Here is a 23,133-nt window from a genome sequence, read left to right as displayed (position 1 = left end):
CTCCCCATGGAGCTGTAGCTGTGTGTAACCCCTGCCCTCCCCATGGAGCTGTAGCTGTGTGTAACGCCCGTCCTCCCCATGGAGCGGTAGCTGTGTGTAACCCCTGCCCTCCCCATGGAGCTGTAGCTGTGTGTAACCCCTGCCCTCCCCATGGAGCGGTAGCTGTGTGTAACGCCCGTCCTCCCCATGGAGCGGTAGCTGTGTGTAACGCCCGTCCTCCCCATGGAGCTGTAGCTGTGTGTAACGCCCGTCCTCCCCATGGAGCTGTAGCTGTGTGTAACCCCTGCCCTCCCCATGGAGCTGTAGCTGTGTGTAACCCCTGCCCTCCCCATGGAGCTGTAGCTGTGTGTAACGCCCGTCCTCCCCATGGAGCTGTAGCTGTGTGTAACCCCTGCCCTCCCCATGGAGCTGTAGCTGTGTGTAACGCCCGTCCTCCCCATGGAGCTGTAGCTGTGTGTAACGCCCGTCCTCCCCATGGAGCTGTAGCTGTGTGTAACCCCTGCCCTCCCCATGGAGCTGTAGCTGTGTGTAACGCCCGTCCTCCCCATGGAGCTGTAGCTGTGTGTAACGCCCGTCCTCCCCATGGAGCTGTAGCTGTGTGTAACGCCCGTCCTCCCCATGGAGCGGTAGCTGTGTGTAACCCCTGCCCTCCCCATGGAGCTGTAGCTGTGTGTAACCCCTGCCCTCCCCATGGAGCTGTAGCTGTGTGTGTAACCCCTGCCCTCCCCATGGAGCTGTAGCTGTGTGTAACGTCCGTCCTCCCCATGGAATAGTAGCTGTGTGTAACCCCTGCCCTCCCCATGGAGCGGTAGCTGTGTGTAACGCCCGTCCTCCCCATGGAGCGGTAGCTGTGTGTAACGTCCGTCCTCCCCATGGAGCGGTAGCTGTGTGTAACCCCTGCCCTCCCCATGGAGCTGTAGCTGTGTGTAACGTCCGTCCTCCCCATGGAATAGTAGCTGTGTGTAACCCCTGCCCTCCCCATGGAGCTGTAGCTGTGTGTAACGTCCGTCCTCCCCATGGAGCTGTAGCTGTGTGTAACGCCCGTTCTCCCCATGGAGCTGTAGCTGTGTGTAATGCCCACCCTATCCGCGGAATGGCAGCTGTGTGTAATGCCCGCTTTATCCACGGAGCTGTAGCTGTGTGTAACGCCCGCTTTCCATGCGGAGCGGCAGGTGTGTGTAATGCCATCTCTCAGAGCGACAGGTTTCTGTGATAATTTTGTACACCATGCATACATAGAATCAGTGATCGGGTCTGATTACACAGAGCTCATTAATATGGAGGCCTACCTGGCAGCAGAGTTAATAGTCTTCTAGTGATCATCTCCTACTGATAAAATTGTGATTATATCTAAACTACATGAAGCAGCCCAGTAAGTGTGACATTGCTGGAATCAGGGTCTCTGTCTGTACATTATGCAGTTCTCAGATAAGGTGCAAATACTTGGTGACAGATTCTCTTTGTATATAAGGGGCTATCACAATATAGGTGATTACTGGCTGATCTGTGACATTCTGACCCCCTAGAAACCCTTCGCTTCCTAGCGGAACGGTTAGACGCCGCCTCTGACTGAAGGCTCCCGGCAGCGGGGCTCTCAGTGCTGGCACCACATGGTGGCAGAATAAACCTGCAGGATAATAACAGTATCCTAAAATGAGTAATGAAATGGGGCCGATGTGTTTTCTGCTGCTCGCACAGATCGGTGTCAGACCGGGAGAAAGATGCTGCTCCCCATGATCAGGATGAGGAGGTTACCTGCAGACACTTTCTAGCTGAGAATTGCCGGTTATTGCCCCAGACTGGCAGATCTTTTCTTCCTGGAGATGCCATCCTGCTTCTGTCCTCCGATAAGTGATGCACTCCCATTAGTGTGATTGCCTCCGCCGGCTGGAGTCATGTTCTTCTTGTGTTTAGGTGAGACACATTCTGTGTGAGAAACATGGACGAGTCATGGAGGCCATGGAGAAGCTGAAGTCTGGAGTGCGATTTAGTGAGGTGGCGACACAGTACAGCGAGGACAAGGCCAGACAAGGGGTAACCACTCATCAGTTATTCTATTTATCACACATTATACCTGTTTACTACTGTTCCCTGCGGCCCCGCCCCGGCTTTGGTGGGTGCACCGCAGCCCGGCCCCGGCTTTGGTGGGTGCGCTGTCTCCCCGCCCAGCTTGGGTGGCCAAGATCGCACAAGCACTCGGATGTTTCCCGACTTAAGGCATCTACACTCTGCAGGCAAAAGACCTCATGTAAGCAAAAACTAATGTTCTGCAGTCCCGAAGGAAGGTGACATTTTCCAAACATTAGGAGCAATATTGTAGCTGGTCTCTTCAGACGTCATCAACTGGACATCAGGATGGTTCCTAACTTGTATTTGAACTGAGAGTGTCAGCAGACGTAAAGATAGTAAGGACAGAGTCAGACACCAGCCCGTGGAAACCTATGGCTACAAAATGGACAGCCCAAGAAAGGGGACCCATTCCCCTGTTTGCGAAAAGTACAAGAAACTAAACCAGAACTAAAAAAATATTGTAATTATTGGCCAGTAATTTTGTGGGGGAAAGGTAAGAGGCCATAACACTGTGTTGTGGGCCTGTGGGCACATCGTACGTGTGTGGGTGGGGGCTGGGTGCCATAATGCTGTAGTGTGGGTCGTGGGGACATTATACAGCGCGGGGCTGTATGGAATGATATTGTGTGATGGGCCTTGTGGAAGATATTATACTGTGGGGGGAGCTGTTGATCAAAGTACATTTGTACTGATTTGAGCAGGATGATTTGCTCGTTTATACACTGCTAAAATATATAGGAACACTTAAACAACGCAATGTAACTCCGAGTCAATCACACTTCTGTGAAATCATCCTGTCTAGTTATAAAGAAACACCGATTGTGAATAATTTCCTCCTGCTTTTGTACAAATGGAACAGACAACAGGTAGAAATTATCGGCAATTAGCAAGACAATCCATATAAAGGAGTGGTTCTGCAGGGGGTGACCACAGACCATTTCTCTGTTCTCATCTTTTCTGACTTTTGTTTTGGTTACTTTTGCATTTTGTTATTGCTCTCACCCCTTATCTGTACTGTAAAGTAGCATGAGGCAGTGTCTACACCCCACAGAGGCTGCTGAGATAGTACAGGTCATCCAGGATGGCACATCAATGTGAGTTGTGGCAAGAAGGGTAGCTGTGTCTGTCAGCGTAGTGTCCTGAGTATGGAGCAGATACCAGGAGATGTGGAGGGGCCGTAAGAGGGCAACAACCCAGCAGCATGACCGCTACCTCCTCCTTTGTGCAAGGAGGACCAGGAGGAGCACTGTCAGAGCCCTGCAAAATGACCTCCATTAGGACAGTAACATCCATTTGTCTGCTCAGACTGTCAGAAACAGACTCCTTGAGGGTGGTGTGAGGGCCTAATGTCCACAACTGGATGTTGTGCTTACAGCCCAACACTGTGCAGGGCGATTGGCATTTGGCAGAGAACACCAAGATTGGCAGATTTGTCATTTGCACTCTTTTCTCTTCACGCATGAGAGCAGGTTCCTATTGAGCATGTGACAGAGTCTGGAGACACCGTGGAGAGCGATCTGCTGCCTGCAATGTTTGGCAGTGGGTCAGTAATGGTGTGGGGTGGCATTTCTTTGGAGGGCCGCACAGCCCTCCATGTGCTCGCCAGAGGTAGCATGGCTGCCCTTAGGTCCCAAGATGAGATCCTCAGACCCCTTGTGAGACCATATGCTGGTGCGGTTGGCCCTGGGTTTCTCGTAATGCAGGACAATGCCAGACCTCATGTGGCTAGAGTGTGTCTGCAGTTCCTGCAAGATGAAGGCATTGAAGCTAAGGACTGGCCCGCCCATTCCACAAACCTGAATCTGATTGAGTACATCTGGGACATCATGTCTCGCACCATCCACCAACGTCACGTTGCACCACAGACTGTCCAGGAGTTGGCAGATGCATTAGTCCAGGTCTGGGAGGAGATCCCTCAGGAGACCATCTGCCGCCTCATCAGGAGCATGCCCAGGCATTGTAGGGTGGTCATACAGGCACGTGGAGGCCACACACACTACTGAGCATCATTTCCTTGTCATGAGGCATTTCCACTGAAGTTGGATCAGCCTGTAATTTGATTTTCCACTTTGCTTTTGAGGATCATTCCAACTCCAGACCTCCATGGGATATTCATTTTGATTTACATTGATAATTTTTAGGTTTCATTGTTCTCAAGACATTCGACCATGTAATGAGTAAAGATTTACAACTGGAATATTTCATTCAGAGACATCTAGGATGTGGGATTTTAGTGTTCCCTTTATTTTTTTGAGCTGTGTATAAATGTGTAAATGATGTGGTTGTGGTGATCCCCTACAGGTAAGAGAATGTTCCAGTAAGCGCCACCATTGCCTGTATTACCAGGAGCCGCTCAGTAGGTTACATGGCTAAGCTTCCAGCTCTGTCATTTGTGCACTTTCTTTTGATATTACAATATTTTGTTACCTGTAATAAGCATTTTTTCTTTTGTCCAATTACTTTTGTGCTTTTTGTTGATTGATAACAGCAATTGTGCAGATAATTGTGCAGCAATTTTTCCACTCCTGCCTCAAACATTTCCAATGTATTGGCCATAGTATGTATAGCTTTGTGTTTTACATGGAACATGCCAGAAGATTCATGCTGTCCGAATCACATGAATCAGCCTGACCTCATTATTGTGGCTGTGTAGGACTGACTTTGGTTTAGGCTGGTGACGTCTCTTGTGGAGGGTGACATGCTAGTGTGAGGACTCTTAGAGGAGAACACATGGCCTGTGAGAAATGAATATGAAAATTGCCTCTTCATAGAGGAGGAGACTAGTGCCACCTACTGGAAGTAGCAGTCCTAAATGTCAAGATTGTGGTAAAAGCAGAACAGAATCCTCTCATACACACAAATCAAATCTCTTGCTTTGCACTGAACAGAGGGAACACCTTGAAACACTGGTCTGCACATGGCATAAAAGCCAAACCAGAAACTGTCAAGTGGCAAGCCTTGTTATGGGGAATATGTCAGCAGGTTTCTGCTGTGTAACCTGAGAGCTGCATGGAGTAGGGGCGCATATAGTCTGATTCGTGATGCTACACTTACAGGACTGCTTGGTGTGGTTTGTATACAATCCCTGTAGATGTAGCAGTGCTCAGAATGCTGAGCTTTATAAAACCTGACCTACACCACTAACAACTTCCTGGATTGTGTCAGCTGTTCTGTGTTGGCCGCTCCCCTCTGGTGTATGTATGTGTTCTATACAGGGCTGTGGAGTCAGTAAGCCAAACCTCCGACTCCCTCATACATGGCTCATGTTTAAGTGATACATTTACTGCTTTTAATCTTTATTATGATACAATAATCAAGCCATTTAGATAGAACATAAAATATATTTATTGGAATACAACATTAGAACAAAAAAACTTTGCATATTTACAGTTTATTATACACTCTGCAGTAAGTGGAAAAATAAATTTTTCAACAACAATGTACTGAATAGAATTTGTGCAGTCTACGAATTTCATCTGAGAAGTAGTATCGCCTCCTTTATAGATGACCTCACATCTGGCCTAATTATTTTAAGGCTAGATAACAACCTCTCTACACTAACTTGGGTTGGTGACAAAGTGGTAACCACATGGGCAACATCTCTAACAATTTCAGGGTATAAAGGAATTGCCTCGTGCACAGTCAGTTTTGATGAACGAATGAACTCTTCTATTTCTTTTGAGAGCAAGTGAAAAACGTTGCTGAAATATGGTCAATCTGTTTTCTATGGGAGTGTTATCTTTTTCCCTGTGGCAACGCTTTGCCTGCTCCATGTCGTTCAAATAGTTGTCGAAATCAAACACCTCATCTGATGAGGATGAAGGAACGGCAGCAGCAGCACTGGCAGGACCCAAGTCCTCTTGCTCTTGGCCGCCCTGTAGCCCACTCATCCTAACTGCTACCTCAACTCAATCGCAGCTTCTTTTCCTTTAGTAAGCTGTTGAGCCTTGCAGCGCTGGAGTCCTGGGTTCTAATCCCACCTTGGACAACATCTGCAAAGAGTTTGTATGTTCTCTCCATGTTTGCGTGGGTTTCCTCCGGGCACTCCGGTTTCCTCCCACATTCCAAAGACATACTGATAGGGAATTTAGATTGTGAGCCCCATCGGGGACAGCGATGATAATGTGTGCAAACTGTAAAGCGCTGCGTAATATGTTAGCGCTATATAAAAAAAAAATAAAGATTATTATTATTATCATCTAGCAATATATGATGACTCGGGTCCACATAAACAGCTGCCAGAAGAATTGTATTTTTTAATAGCAGTGTCTCTCTCTCCGTTTTCATTGAAGCAGCAATGCTATCTGCGATTAACCCTCTTTGGTACAGGCAAAACAACAAGTTCTTCCACTCCTTAATAAAAATGTCAGGAGTTAAATCCTCAGCTTGTAACTTTAGTCACTGTAAATGGGTGATGAAGCAATTCCTTCAATTCAGCCACCTGTGTCCATTGGCAGCGCATGTGATGAGTAGGAAAGAGGTGTGAAGCAGCTTCAACAAGATCATCTAATTGTAAAGAATCATTTTGCTGTTCTTCTGTAGTAATGGGAACAGGACTGTGGCCTTCCATCTCCAACAAACTGAATGTGAAATGTTCTTCTAGCTGCTGTTCACCTTCCTTTATTCTCATTCATCAGTTTAATTGTACTTATGTTTGAAGCATTATCAGTTACAATAGCAAGAACCTGTTTTTTTTCAGTAGATAATCTTGCAGAACTTATTCCACTAAGGTCTGGAGAAACTGGCTCCTGTGATGAGCTTTAGTATCTGTTACTGCCAGCGTCTTAGTAATAATCTTTATTTTTAATAATCTTATAATCTTTATTTTTATATAGCGCTAAAATATTCCGCAGCGCTTTACAGTTTGCACACATTATCACCACTGTCCCCGTTGGGGCTCACAATCTAAATTCCCTATCAGTATGTCTTTGGAATGTGGGAGGAAACCGGAGTACCCGGAGGAAACCCACGCAAACACGGAGAGAACATACAAACTCTTTGCAGATGTTGTCCTTGGTGGGGTTTGAACCCAGGACTCCAGCGCTGCAAGGCTGCTGTGCTAACCACTGCGCCACCGTGCTGCCCACGTAACAATTTATTTGTGGTCGCAAACATATCGAACGTTGATAGCAAAATAGTTCACTCTGTGATGTGTGCAGGGCATCCTTTTTAAGAAAAACAATAGCATCTCAAGAGTCTTTTTCTTTATAAAAATAAAGATTATTATTATTTTAAAATCTTACATTTGGTTAAGGGCTTCTTCAATCACTAATTTTCTAAGACTTTCTCTTTCCAGAGAAACACCAAGTTTGCGAGCCATTTCTCCACTAACAGCTGTAAAAGCTGGTTGTGCAAATAATGATAATGGTACACAGTCCTTCAGAACAAGCTCAATGAGCTGTCTTTTAAACACATCTGCTGTCATTGTTACAGTAACTTTGTCACAAAATATCTTGAAACTGATGTTTGAGACTCTTTCCTCCTCCTTTGCCTGGTGGGAAGTGCTGGTCTCTGGTTTCTTGGTGCTGCTGTGTTCTTTTTCAGTCACAGCTTTGTAACCTTCTGGGTGGCAGCGTTGTAATTGTCTTTATAGAGTGGAAGCTCTTAAAGGAGCATTTTTATCACTGTCTCGGAGTATGCACTGATTTTGGCATCACAGCATTTGTTTTCATCTGGGTCACGTGCACTGACGCACAAAATAACATAGTAACATAGTTTTTCATTTCTAATAACTGCTGGTCTCTGGTTTCTTGGTGCTACTGTGATCTTTTTCAATAACAGCTTTGTAAACTTCTAGGTGGCAGCATTGTAAATGTCTTTTTAGATTGGAAGCTGGTGAAGGAGCATTTTTATCACTGACTAAGTATGCACTGATTTTCGCATCTCAGCATTTGTTTTCATCTGGGTAACTTATACACTGACACACAATATTTTTTATCTTGCGTCACGCTGAAATGCTCAAATAGAGCTGACTTCATAAGATGCTTCTTAGACATTTTGTAATTAGGTAAATTCGCTCTCAAAATTATTTTGTCCTGAAAAAAAGAAAAACGTATATACTCGAGTATAAGCAGATCTGCGTATAAGCCGAGGCACCTAATTTTGTCACGGAAAACTGGGTAAGCTTATTGACTCGAGTATAAGCCAGGTATGCTTTGTCCCCTCATCCCTGTCCTTGTAAGCGTGACACCCCTGTCCCTGTCCTGGTATGCATGGCTCCCCCGTCTTTGTATGCACGGCTCCCCTGTCCTCTCCTGGTATGCCAGGCTCCCCCGTAGCTGTCCTGGTATGTCTGGCTCCCCATTTCAAAAAAACAAAAAAAATCCTCACTCTCCTCCTGCACGCCCTCGCATCATCTTGTTGCTCCCAGTGCCCTCGCAGCATCTCATTGGTGCCGGCTTCCAGCAGTTCTTCCTGTGCTGAGCGATCACGTGGCACCGCTCACTAAGGTAATCGATATTCCCTCCACGCCTATGGGAGTGGAGACGCGTGCATATTCTTTACCTTAATTAGTAGTGCCACGTGATCACTCAGCATAGGAAGAGCTGCTGGAAGCTGGGACCAACGAGATGCTGTGAGGGCGCCGGGACCAATGAGATGCTGGAAGGGCACGTTGGAGGGTGAGTAGGATGTCTTCTGGAAGCCGGCGGCTGCAGCTGTCACTGTGCGCGCACTATAGGACAAATTAATATTCATTTCTCTTTAGCAGCGGCACAGGCTACTCCAGCTTCTATGACCCGCTGCTCCACCGCCCCCTCCCCCGTCAGCTTTCTGGGACAGTTGACTTTTATGTCAGGCTTGTCTCAGGGTACAGCTCTCTAAATGCTTCACATCATATTTCTTCAGTCTATGAAGAGGGAGGGAGCATGTTTGTGCTGAATCACATTCCATTACACACACACACAAATATATGTCCTCATCGATCCTGTTACTGTATTTTTGCGAATTTGAGATGTTACAAAACAGTTTTTCATCTTATAAGAATTACAATATACCTTATTTTTTCAGGAAAAAATTATTTTGAGTGCGAATTTACATAATTACAAAATGTCTAAGAACCATCTTATGAAGTCAGCTGTATTTGAGCATTTCACAGTGACTGAAGATATAAAAAAAAAAAATTCTGGTGCAATCTCCATTAGGAAATGCGCTCCACTATTGTTAATGCCATCCAGTGCACATCTTGCCACATGTATGCAGTCCTTGATCAGCCGGTCGAGGGTGCATACTGCTGTGCGAGATGTGAGCACGTTGTGCATTTGTAAGCATAGATACTGGATCTAAATGTGCAGCTGCCAACACTGAGATCCATTGACAATATGGAAAGGAGTCTTCTGCTCACTGAGCAGACGCTCAATGGGATAGATGAGGGGGGGATGGTAGGATGGAGCTGCAGGACAGTGGAGCAGCAAGCTGGGGGACAGTTAGAAGGCCGGGTAGAGGGAAGAGTGCCAGGGAGACTAGTCCTGATCTGGCACACCCTAATACGTTTGCTAAGTTGGCAGATGAGGGGGGTGCCAGTATAGGGGTAGCACTGCTGCAGCCAGGCATGTCCTCTGAAAGCAGGAGGAGTGACTGCTCCAGTATGGAGGGAAATAGGAGGGCAGGCCAGACCAGACAGGTGCTGGTAGTGGGAGACTCAATTATTAGGGGAACAGATAGGGATCGTCGAACGGTGTGCTGCCTACCTGGCGCTCGAGTCCGACACATCACTGATCGGGGTGACAGATTACTGGCAGGGGCTGGTGAGGACCCAGCGGTCATGGTGCACAAATAACAAAGTTAGAGGTAGGTGGAAGGTCCTTAAAGATGATTTCAGGGAATTAGGCTGCAAGCAAGCACCTCCAACGTGGTATTTTCCGAAATACTGCCTGTACCACGTGCCACGCCAGAGAGGCAACGGGAGATTAGGGAGGTTAATAAGTGGCTCAAGAATTGGTGTAGGAGGAGGGGTTTGGGTTCCTACAGAACAGGGCTGACTTCTCAGTTGGCTACAGGTTCTACGCTAGGGACGGGCTACACCTCAATGGGGAAGGTGCAGCTGTGCTTGGGGAGAAAATGGCTAGAAGGTTGGAGGAGTGTTTAAACTAGGGAATGGGGGGGTAGGGTATTCATTTTTATAGGAGGGGAAGATAGTGCAGATAGAGACCTGGGCACAAATAAGGAAGTTGGGGGTGGCGGTGGCATGGGGGGTGGGGTTAGATCAATTAATAATTTAAGAAAGAATAGAAGTGCAGAGAGATACTTAAAGTGCATGTATATTAATGCCAGAAGCCTCGCCAATAACGGACGAATTAGAACTAATGGTGTTGGAGCATAATTATGACATGGTGGGGATATCTGAGACATGGCTGGATGAGAGCCATGACTGGGCTGTTAACTTGCAGGGCTATAGTCTGCTCAGAAATGACCGAATGGATAGGCGAGGGGGAGGTGTGTGTCTATATGTAAAATCTTCCTTAAAACCCATCCTGCGGGATAATATAGGTCAGGGGTGTCAAAGTGCATTCCTCAAGGGCTGCAAACAGGTCATGTTTTCAGGATTTCCTTGTATTGCACAGGTGATCATTTAATCACCTGCACAGAGTGATTCCAGCACCTTGTGCAATGAGAAGGAAATCTTGAAAACACGCATGGTTTGAGGCCCTCGAGGAATGCAGTTTGACACCCCTGATAAAGGTGAGTCTAAGGGTACCGTCACACATTGAAATTTTCATCGCTGCGACGGCACGATTCGTGACGTCGCAGCGTCGTATGAATATCGCTCCAGCGTCGTAGACTGCGGTCACACGTTGCAATCACGGCGCTGGAGCGATGCCGAAGTCCCCGGGTAACCAGGGTAAACATCGGGTAACTAAGCGCAGGGCCGCGCTTAGTAACCCGATGTTTACCCTGGTTACCAGCGTAAACGTAAAAAAACAAACAGTACATACTCACCCGTCGGTGTCCTTCAGGTCCCTTGCCGTCTGCTTCCTGCTCTGAGTGCAGCCGTACAGTGAGAGCAGATCGCAGCACCGCTGCGCTCTGCTCTCACTTTCCGGCCGGCACTCAGAGCAGGAAGCAGACGGCAAGGGACCTGAAGGACACCGACGGGTGAGTATGTACGGTTTGTTTTTTTACGTTTACGCTTGTAACCATGGTAAACATCGGGTTACTAAGCGCGGCCCTGCGCTTAGTTACCCGATGTTTACCCTGGTTACAAGCGAAGACATCGCTGGATCGCTGTCACACACAACGATCCAGCGATGTCAGCAGGTGATCAAGCGACGAAAGAAAGTTCCAAACGATCTGCTACGACGTACGATTCTCAGCAGGGTGTCTGATCGCAGTAGCGTGTCAGACACAGCGATATCGTAACGATATCGCTAGAACGTCACGAATCGTAACGTCGTAGCGATGGAAATTTCAATGTGTGACGGTACCCTAATGAACATGTAGAGTCCCTGTGGGTGAGATAAGGGGAGGGGGAAAATAATTACTGATAGAGGTTAGTTATAAGTCTCCAAAAATAATGGAAGCAACAGAGAATATCCTTGTAAAGCAAATAGATGAAGCTGCGACTCAAGGAGAAGTCATTATTATGGGGGACTTCAACTACCCTGAGATAGATTGGGGAACAGAAACCTGCAGTTCCAGCAAAGGTGATCGGGGTCTGACAACTATGAGAGACAATTACCTCTCTGACAACTGGTTCAGGACCCAACAAGAAGGGGACACTGCTAGACCGAATATTAACCAACAGGCCAGACCGCATATCAAATATAAGGGTTGGGGGTCACTGGGGAATAGTGATCACAAAATAATAAGTGTTCATGTATCCTTTAATAAGATGTGTAGTAGAGGGGTGACAAGGACACTAAACTTCAGGAGGGCAAATTTCCAACGGATGAGAGATGATCTTGGTGCAATTAACTGGGACGATATCCTGAGACATAAAAATACACAAAGAAAATGGGAGACGTTTATTAGCATCCTGGATAGGACCTGTGCACAGTATATACCGTATGGGAATAAACACACTAGAAATAGGAGGAAACCAATATGGCTAAATAGAGCTGTAAGGGGGCAATAAGTGACAAAAAGAAGGGAGTGATGAGGCATTAAATAAATACAGAAAATTAAATAAATTCTGTAAAAAGCAAATCAAGGCAGCTAAGATTGATCCAGAGACTCATTACCAGAGAGAGGAAAAATAATCCCAAAATATTATTTAACTACGTAAATAGTAAGAAACTAAAAAATGATTGTGTTGGCCCCCTTAAAAATAGTCTGGGTGAAATGGTGGATGAGGAAAAAGCCAATATGCTAAATGACTTTTTTCATCAGCATTCACACAAGAAAATCCCATGGCCGACAATATGATCAGTGATAACAAAAATTCCCCATTAAATGTCACCTGCTTAACCCAGCAGGAAGTACGGCGTCGTCAAAAAATCACTAAAATTGACAAATCTTCGGGCCCGGATGGGATACACCCCCGTCATTGATAGACCATTATTTTTAATCTTTAAAGACTCCATAATAACACGGTCTGTACCACAGGACTGGAATATAGCAAATGTGGTGCCAATATTCAAAAAGGGAACAAAAACTGAAATTATAGACCAGTAAGCTTCACCTCTACTCTGGGTAAAATCCTGGAGGGCATTCTAAGGGATGCTATACTGGAGTATCTGAAGAGGAATAACCTCATGACCCAGTATCAGCATGGGTTTACTAGGGACCGTTCCTGTCAGACTAATCTGATTAATTTCTATGAAGAGGTAAGTTCCGGACTGGACCAAGGGAACCCAGTGGACCTAGTGTATGTGGACTTTTCAAAAGCTTTTGATACGGTGCCACACAAAAGGTTGATACATAAAATGAGAATAATGGGGATAGGGGAAAATAAGTGGGTTAAGAGCTGGCTCAGGGATAGGAAACGAAGGGTGGTTATTAATGGAGCACATTCGGACTGGTTTGTGGTTAGCAGTGGGGTACCACAGGTGTCAGTATTGAGCCCTCTTCTTTTTAACATATTTATTAATGACCTTGTAGGGGGCATACAGAGCAGAATTTCAATATTTGCAGATGACACTAAACCCTGCAGGGTAATCGATACAGAGGAGGACAATTTTATTTTACAGGATGATTTATGTAAACTAGAAGCTTGGGCTGATAAATGGCAAATGAGCTTTAATGGGGATAAATGTGAGGTCATGCACTTGGGTAGAAGTAATAAGATCTATAACTATGTGCTTAATTGTAAAACACTGGGCAATACCGTCAATGAAAAAGACCTGGGTGGATGACAAACTCACATTTAGTGGCCAGTGTCAGGCAGCTGCTACAAAGGCAAATAAAATAATGGGATGCATTAAAAGAGGCATAGATGCTCATGAGGAGAACATAATTTTACCTCTATACAAGTCACTAGTGCAACCACACTTAGAATACTGTGTACAGTTCTGGTCTCCGGTGTATATGAAAAGACAGAGCTGAAGGAGTCGGGAAGGAATTTTATTTTCCCCAGTGTGGAGCTTACTCTTTGCCACATGGTTTTTTTTTTTGCCTTCCTCTGGATCAACATGATAGGGCACGTTAGGTTAGGCTATGGGTTGAACTAGATGAGAGACGAAAAAACTTGCTCCAGCACCACTTTTAGTAAAATCCAGGCTTGTAACTTTATTCTTTGCCAGAGTAAAAACAGTGGAAAACACACTCTTCAATGCACACCAGGGCACAGACAGCTACAGCTGCTGTCTGTGCCCTGGTGTGCATTGAAGAGTGTGTTTTCCACTGTTTTTACTCTGGCAAAGAATAAAGTTACAAGCCTGGATTTTACTAAAAGTGGTGCTGGAGCAAGTTTTTTCGTCTCTCCTCTTGATTACTGCGTCCTTCCACGTGGAGTTCCGTGCACCGGCAGTGGTCACACGGTGAGCTGGCTTTGTTCATTTTTTGAGTTGTTGAACTAGATGGACTTATAGTCTTCCTTCAACCTTAATAACTATGTTACTATGAAGTAGAGCGGTGCAGAGAAGAGTGACTAAGGTTATTAGAAATTAAAAACTATTTTACTATGTTATTTTGTGCGTCAGTGCATATGTGACCCAGATGAAAACAAATGCTGTGATGCCAAAATCGGTGCATACTCAGAGACGGTGCTAAAAATGCTCCTTTAAGAGCTTCCACTCTATAAAGACAATTACAACGCTGCCACCCAGGAGCTGTGACTGAAAAAAGATCACAGCAGCACCAAGAAACCAGAGACCAGCACTTCCCACCAGGCAAAGGAGGAGCAAAGAGCGTCTCAAACATCAGTTACAAGATATTTTGTAAGTGACAAAGTTACTGTAACAATGACAGCAGATGTGTTTAAAAGACAGCTCATTGAGCTTGTTGTGAAGGACAGTGTACCAGAGATGCGAACTCTGCTTCAGGAAAATGGCCGCCGCGATCTCCATCTGCGCATGCGCGGCATCCCGCGGCCATTTTCCTGAAGCCCCCGGGCAGCAGAGCGCTCGATCTGCGCACGCGCGGCCACAGGAAGATGGCCGCCCCCACCGATCACCACGGGAATAGCGCAGATCACGCTATTTTCCCTCCCCTGTGCAGTGGATTCTGGACTTGGGCATGCGCACACCACTACGCCACCAACGGAAAACTAAGCAAGATCTGGGGGAAGACACCACGCCCATCTGACCAGACCAGCCTGATTGACAGGCGAAAACGACTACTTTGGTAACGTATTTCGGCAGCATAGGTGGGGAATCGGGGTCCACAAAATACACTATTGTAATGCACAGCTCAGGCCCTATTTAACAGTATTTTTATCTCATTCGGAAAAAACGGGGTGACAGGTGCCCTTTAAGTGTGAAAGAGGCCTTACTAAAGGAAAAGAAGCTCTGATTGAGGTAGCCGTTAGGATAAGTGGGCTACAGGACGGCCAAGAGCAAGAGGACTGGGGTCCTGCCAGTGATGCTGCCATTCCTTCATCCTCATCAGAGTAGTTTGATTTCGTCAACTATTTGGATGACATGGAGCAAGCAAAGCGTTGCCACAGGGAAAAGGATTCCGCTCCCATTGAAAACAGTGACCATATTTCAGCAAAATTTTTCACTTGCTCTCAAAGAAGTAGAAGAGTTCAATCCTTCATCAAAACTGACTGTGCACGAGGCAATTCCTTCATACCCTGAAATTGTTAGACATGTTGCCCGTGTGGTTACTGCTTTACCACGAACTCAAGTTAGTGTAGAGAGGTTGTTATCTAGCCGTAAAATAATTAGATCAGATTTGAGGTCATTTATGAAGGAGGATCTGATGGAGGCGATACTATTTCTCAGAACAAATTCATAGACTGCACAAATGGTATCCTGTACGTTTTTGTTGAAAACAGTTTTTTTTTTACACTTACTGTATAGTGTATAATTGTAAATATGCAAAAGTTTTTTTGTTCTAAAGTTGTATTCCAATAAATATATTTGATGTTCTATCTAAATGGCTTGATTATTGTATCATACTGATGATTAAAGGCCTGATGTTACCATTTTACTACAGTAAATTTATTACTTAAACATCAGCCATGTGTGAGGGAGTTGGAGTCAGTCGGTGTCATGGAAATTGAGGAGTCAGAGGTTTGGCTTACCGACTCCACAGCCCTGGCATTGACTGCAACCTCTGCCCCCGGGGTTTTTCCTGTTTGAGTATCTTAGCATGTACTTGGGATTATGAAAACAGAAGCAAAAACATAGCAACCCAGGAATATAGAGTGAATGTGTCAGGCTGCTGCAGTGCAGTATAGTGCAACCTCCCCCAGGGGGAACTTGTGAGGGAAGTGAGGCTGCACACACAGAGTAGCACCACAGAGCAGCAGCACAGGAGCCACCAAGTGACGAGAGAGTGGGTCAGACAAGCCGAGTAAAAAAAAAAAAAAAAAGTCAGAAGGAGAAGTACGAGGGGTTGCAGCAGTAGACGTGGTCAGGGACAAGCCAGGGGGTTCAGCAACGGTCGGAAGCGGATAAGACAGAAGGCAGAAGCATGTCCGAATACAAGCCAAGTCAAAACCATGGAATCAAACAAAGTTACAGGGAAACACTGGGAAAGGGCAGACAGAAGGAGTCAACAGACATGGAGCAAGTCAGGGATCACAGCAGGACAAATCAAAATCTACCAGAGTCAGGTACACATGCCGAAGGCAGAACTATAGCTGACACTGCCAGCAGGATGCATCGGAGCTAAATGGCAAATGTGAATTCAGAATGAGGTAGAGCAAAGTTAACCCTTGACATGATCCACCCAAAAAAGGACAGACAGGACAAAACCCCGGAATGGATCATGACAGTACCCTCCTCTTAAGGAGGGTGCCACCAGACCCCCAGGCTTCCCAGGATAACGTGCATGAAACGCCCGAACCAATTGATCAGCATGAACAGATCGCTCCGGGACCTAAGATTGATCCTCAGGGCCGTAACCCCTCCAATGGACCAAATACTGAAGTGAACTATGGACCATGCGAGAATCCACAATCCGTTCCACTTCATACTCGGTCTGACCATCCACAGAAACAGGAGGTGGAGTGGATGGAGGCACAGCAGAGTATGGTACAAATGACTTAAGAAGGGACTTATGGAAGACATTTGGGATCCGAAGCAACGGAGGAAGTTGTAAGCGAAAGGCAACTGGTTTGACTACCTCACTGATCTTGTAAGAACCAATAAACCTGGGACCTAGCTTAGCTGAAGGTACCGTTAGACAAATGGTCTTTGTAGACAACCATACTTTATCTCCTACCAGGAATATAGGTCCTACAGACCGTCGCTTATCCACAAAATGTTTGCCCTGAGCCTCCCCAATGTTTCTCTGGACCTCCCTCCACACCTCCCTCAATCTTTGCACTGCCGTATCCGCCTCTGGACATTCTTGATCCAGCCTAGAAAATTTGCCAAAATGGGGGTGAAAACCATAATTACAGTAGAATGGAGAGGTGCCAGTGGACTGGTTAATCCGATTGTTAAATGCAAACTCAGCCATGGGCAACGAAGAACACCAATCATCTTGCTGAGACGTAGCAAGACACCTCAAAATCTTTTCAAGTGACTGATTGGTCCTCTCCATCTGACCAATGGTCTCAGGATGGTAAGCAGAGGAGAAGGTCAAGCAAATACCCAATCTTTTACAAAATGCCCTCCAAAATTTGGACACAAATTGTACCCCTCTAACAGAAACCAACGTGCTGTACAACGTGCTCAACGAACAACTTAGTGTTTCAGCATTAGGCAATCCTGCCAGTGCTACAAAATGTGCCTATTTACTGAATCTATCAACCACTACCCAGATTACAGTTTTTCCATTGGAAGGAGGGAGATCAATGATAAAATCCATGGACAAATTAGTCCAAAGTCTATCCGGAATTGGCAATGGCACCAATTCCCCTTCCGTCCGGTTCTGGAAGCTCAGCACAGGTATCACAAGCAGACACAAACACAGTGATATCAGAGGTCATGGAGGGCCACCAAAACCGCTTAGTAATGGCTTTCCAGGTGGCTGAGATCCCCGGGTGTCCACTGAGAGCACAATCGTGAAACTCCCGGAGAACCCTAAACCGGTACTGAAGCGGGACAAAGAGCTTATTATCAGGCAAAGAGGGAGGAGCAAGAAACTGAGCCTTCCGAATCCCCTGCTCCAATTCAGAGGATACCCCTGCAACAACCACCCCTTGCTGAAGAATGGAAGAAGGAGGTTAGGGGGTGATATCGGATCAAAACTGCGAGATAAGGCATTCGCTTTGACATTTTTGGAACCAGGCCGAAAAGTCATTGAAAAATGAAAACGAGAAAAAAAAAAAAAAGCGACCTAGCCTGTCTAGGAGTTAACCATTTGGCAGATTCAATATAAGACAAGTTCTTGTGGTCCGCAATCACCGTGATCTGATGAACCGCCCCTCCATAAAATGCCTCCATTCTTCAACAGCCAATTTTATGGCCAATAACTCCTGGACCAACATCATAGTTCCTCTCTGCAGAAGAAAAGTTCCGGGACAAAAAGGCATATGGTCTTAAATTGTTCAAAGTAACGGGTCCCTGAGACAACACCGCCCCTACTCCCACCTCTGATGCATCCACCTCTACAATGAACGGTTCAGATGGATCGGGCTATACCAAAACAGGAGCAGACATAAAACACTACTTTAATGTAGAAAATGCTTCAACCGCCAAGGGTGACCAAACTTTGAGATCAGCCCCCTGGCGAGTGAGATCGGTGAGTGGCTTGACCACCTGAGAAAATCCCTTGATGAATTTTCGATAATTTGCAAAACCCAGAAAATGCTGCAGCCCCTTGAGGTCTCTGGGTTGCACCCAAACAACAATAGCCTGTACCTTTCCGGGATCCATCCGAAACCCATTGGCAGAAAGGACGATCCCCAGAAAGGAAAGCTCCTGGACACAAAACAAACGTTTCTCGGGTTTAACGAACAGAGAATTTCCCCGTAACCTGTGAAGAACAGCACGCAAATGACCAATGTGGGATTACTTGTCAGGCGAAAAAACAAGGATATCATCCAGATATACAATCATAAAGCGCCCGATAAAATCAGAAAAAACATTTTTCATGAAGTTCTGAAACACCGCGGGCACGTTCGTAAGACAGAAGGACATGACCAAATTTTCAAACAGACCCTCGGAGGTGAGCTATGCCATTTCCACTCATCCCCTTCCTGAATGCGGATAAGGTGATATGCTCCCCTGAGATCAAGTTTGGAAAACCACTTAGACCCAGACAATTGGTTATAGAGATCAGGCTTGAGTGGGAGAGGGTAGGTATTTCTCACCGTAATTTTATTTAGTTCCCGGAAATCGAGGCATGGGCGTAAACCACCATCTTTTTTTCTTGACAAAAAAGAATCCCGCGGCCACAGGTGAGACAGAGGGAGGGATGTGACCTTGGCGCAGACTATCAGAGATATAGTTTTCCATAATGGTACGTTCCAGGCCAGAAAGATTGTACAAACGGGCTTTGGGCAATTTAGAACCCAGAATAAGATTAATGGTACAATCATAAAGACGATGGGGTGGCAAGGCCTCAGCTTCTTTTTCAGAGAACACAATCCCCAAAGTACTCTGGAATACCCTCTGGACTAATGGCAGACACAAAAACAGCAGAAAGACAACCATTGGAACAATTAGGACCCCATTTAACAATATCATGAGATCCCCAGTCTATAACAGGATTATGCCTCTGTATTCAGGGGAACCCCAACACTAGTCCCGCAGGAAGATTATTCATAACACAACATGAAATTCATTCCTGGTGCAGGGAACCCACCTTGAGGAGGAACTCCTGAGAGACAAACTTAATGACATTTTGAGCCAACTGTGTCTTATCAATGGCAACTATATGGATGGGAGTCTCTAGCCTAACTGTCCCTAACTTGGACACCAGACTAGTGTCAATGAAGTTCATGGAAGATCCACAGTCCACAAAGGCTGAAGTGGATACAAAACCACCTCCATAACACAGTTCCACCTTTTAACACTTTTTGAAATGATAAAAATGGTACCTGTAGATTGTGAGCCCCATCAGGGACAGTGATGATAATGTGTGTAAACTGTAAAGCGCTGCAGAATATGTTAGCGCTATATAAAAATAAAGATTATTAAAAATAAAAATAAAGATTATTATTACCTGAGAGTCTGGATGACCTCCTAGACTATCACCCAGACTCGGCAGCTTGTTACTCGATGGACAAGAGGGGCAGTCCTTTCTTCCAATGTCCCGGATCTCCACAATAAAAACATAATTTCCCATCACGTCATCGCTTCCTCTCTTTCTCTTTGAAGTTGGTGGCACCAACTTACATAGTCTCCTTGAATGACATCACCTCAGACTTGGCAGGCAATACAGGAATCACACGCTGGATAATTCCTCTCTCCTGTAACCTCTGGTCCATTTGAATGGCCTGGGTCATGGCCTCCAGGGAACTGGGTGGCGTATGGAGGGCCAGCGCATCCTTGAGATGATCTGAAAGTCCTCTCCCGAACAGGCATTTCAAAGCAGAGTCACCCCAAGACACCTCAATAGACCACCATCTAAACTCAGAACCATACTGTTCAGCAGTGAGTTCATTCTGGGAGAGACCCATGATCATGTCCTCTGCTACCCTGACCCGTTCTGGTTCGTCATAAATCAGTCCCAAAGACTCTGTCCACAGATACACGTTCAGGGGCAGAAGCGGGTAGAAAGAAAGCCCACGACTGAGGTCCCTCGTGCAGTAATAAATGATTATCCCCACCCGCTGACTCTCATCTCTAGAAGATCGGGGTCTAAGAAATAACTAGCTTGCAACTCTCTTAAAATTACGGAACCTCTCCTTTTCCCCAGAGAAGGTATCTGGGAGCCTGACTGTAGGTTCAGTAGAGTGCAATGAGACATCATCAGTGTTAGAGTGCTTACAGTCAGTCTGCAACGATTTTACTGTGTCAGAAAGCTCCCTTTGCAGGTGGTTATGAGACGAGGTCAAGGCCCTCTGTTCCACAAACAGGTCTTTGTATCAACACTGTCAAACTGTCCATTTGATCCAACCAAGGTATGGAGCGGATCCATAGAAAACAGCAGAGAAAAAAAATGCAAAATTCCCTTCAAATGTATAGGTCCGCTATAATGTTAGGCTGCTGCAGTGCAGTATAGCGCAATCTCCACCAGGGGGAGCTTGTGAGGGAAGTGAGGCTGCACACACAGAGTAGCACCACAGAGCAGCAGCACAGGCGCCACCAAGTGGCAAGAGAGTGGTCAGACAAGCCGAGTCCAAAAACAGAAGCAGAAGTATTAGGCGTTGCAGCTGTACATAGGGTTAGGAACAAGCCAGGGGGTTCAGCAACGATCGGAAGCGGATAAGACAAAGACAGAAGGCAGAAGCGAGTCCGAATACAAGCCAAGTCAAAACCATGGAATCAAACAAAGTTACAGGGAAACTGGGAAAGGGCAGACAGAGGGAGTCAACAGACACTGAGCAAGTCAGGGATCACAGCAGGACAAATCAAGATCTGCCAGAGTCAGGTACACACGCCGAAGGCAAAACTATAGCTGACACCGCCAGCAGGATGCATCTGAGCTAAATATCAAACTTGAACCCAGAATGAGGCAGAGCAAAGTTAATCCTTGACCTGATCCGCCCGGAAAAAGGACAGTCAGGACAAAACCCCGAAACGGATCATGAGCGAATGATTGGGAATATTTTACTTACTGTAGTAGGAAAGTGATTTCATTTTTAGAGTAAATAAACATTTGGTTCCAGAGCACCTGGTTAATGGCAGCGTGCGTGTAATCAGACTAGTCCCCCTCAGTAGCTCCAATCCCAGCCTTGCAAAGAAGAGGGACGTCTAGAAATAAGCCGTTGTCAGAGGCGTCTGGCAGCAGTCTACTTTTCATAGGGAACCCATGGACACTGCGCAGCCGAGTGTTTATGGTTCTGGGGGAATTGGAGAGATGACTTGTCTGACCACTAGACACCATTACACTAGACCTAGTCTTATTCATCCCACAGTCTGTCCTGGTCCCGCCCACCATCTGTCCTCCTGGTTCCCCGCCCACCCTCTGTCTTCCTGGTCCCGCCCACCGTCTGTCCTGGTCCCGCCCACCGTCTGTCCTGGTCCCGCCCACCCTCTGTCCTCCTGGTCCCGCCCACCCTCTGTCCTCCTGGTCCCGTCCACTGTTTCTCCTGGTCCCGCCCACCATCTGTCGTCCTGGTCCCGCCCACCGTTTGCCTTCCTGGACACCATGATTGAAGGGTGCAGACACTTGAGGCTTATGTATGTAATCTCGGTTTTTCTCATTTCTGCTGTGTTTTGTGAATCCCGTCTGAACATATTTTCCTCCTTCTTGACAGGGAGATCTGGGCTGGATGACGAGAGGCTCAATGGTTGGACCTTTCCAAGAAGCGGCCTTTGCTCTCCCAGTGAGCTCTATGGACAAGCCTGTTTACACTGACCCCCCTGTAAAGACCAAATTTGGATATCACATTATTTTAGTGGAAGGAAGGAAATAGACTATTACAATAAAGAAGCTTTGATTTTTTTTTTCATATATTTGTCATTTATTAAATAACTAATGAAGCAAAACAAAATCAAGTTCTTGCAGCGTTTTTACTACCACAGCATCTAAAAGAGTCCAGAAGATCCCTGCCAAGTGTTAGGATAGAAATCCAAACCTTCCCTTTTGTCTTCTACTTGCATTTTTTAGCGCCATGCCATAATTTGTCATAACGTGAACATTTTTCTGCCTACATAACAGTAAAAGGGTCTGACTGTGAGACAAGCTGTAGATTTATGCTGCTAGCTAGTTATTTACTTATTTACCATCCAATGAGGGGGAAAAAAGCGCAGTCCGCTATAGTTTCCTGGGTCCCACATGAACTATGTGGTAAAAATGACTTGTAAGCCTTATTCTGATGGTCAGTGCAGCGATAGTGATGCCAAGCGCAAATACAGTGCCTTGTGAAAGTATTCACCCCCCTTGGATTTTTATACCGGTTTTTTTCGGATTATAAGTCACACTTTTTTCCTCAAAATCTGGGGGGAAAAGGGGAAGCGTCTTATAATGCGGATATACCTTACCGGTACTGTTGCTGCAGGCTGGGGTGAGGGAGTGCCCGGTGCTTCTGCAGGGGTCTCCAGTGCTGCTGCGGGGGTCTCTGGTGCTGCTGCAGGGGTTTCTGCTGACATTTTGTGAAAGGCCAGAGCCCCCCGCAGTTCCATGGTTTCCTGTGCAGCAGCCATTTTCCCGGAGTCCACCGCCCAGGAAACCATGGAACTGCTGGGGGCTCTGGCCTTTCACAAAATGTCGGCATAGCCCCCCCACAGCATCGTGCCGCACATCGGAACACCCCTCATCCCAGCTTGCAGCCTGTAGCATCGCTCCACTCCTGCCTCATCCGGCAGGGACCCTGCTTCACCGCAACCACCACCCCCTGTAAGGAAAAAGATGGATTATAAGAAGCACAACCATTTTATTAAAAAAAAAAAATTTCCTATTTTTCGCCTCAAAATTTGGGGTGCGTCTTATAATCCTGAGAGTCTTATAATCCCAAAA

General features: G+C 46.2%; 1 protein-coding gene across 1 annotated transcript in view; it reads left to right on the top strand.

Annotated features, from left to right (window-relative positions):
- Positions 1-22,126, top strand: part of PIN4 (peptidylprolyl cis/trans isomerase, NIMA-interacting 4) — a 43,233-nt gene extending 21,107 nt beyond the window's left edge. The window contains exons 3-4 of the mRNA XM_077286542.1: positions 1,915-2,034; positions 21,932-22,126. Of these exons, the coding sequence (XP_077142657.1) occupies positions 1,915-2,034; positions 21,932-22,090 (279 nt within the window). The 3' untranslated portion in view covers positions 22,091-22,126. The remainder of the gene's footprint in view (positions 1-1,914; positions 2,035-21,931) is intronic.
- Positions 22,127-23,133: the final 1,007 nt, after the last annotated feature.

This window comes from Ranitomeya variabilis, chromosome 2 (genome assembly GCF_051348905.1).
Source record: "Ranitomeya variabilis isolate aRanVar5 chromosome 2, aRanVar5.hap1, whole genome shotgun sequence".
NCBI classification, from domain to species: domain Eukaryota; kingdom Metazoa; phylum Chordata; class Amphibia; order Anura; family Dendrobatidae; genus Ranitomeya; species Ranitomeya variabilis.
The sequence above is the reverse complement of the archived record's forward strand: the minus strand, read 5'-3'. Positions and strand labels throughout refer to the sequence as shown.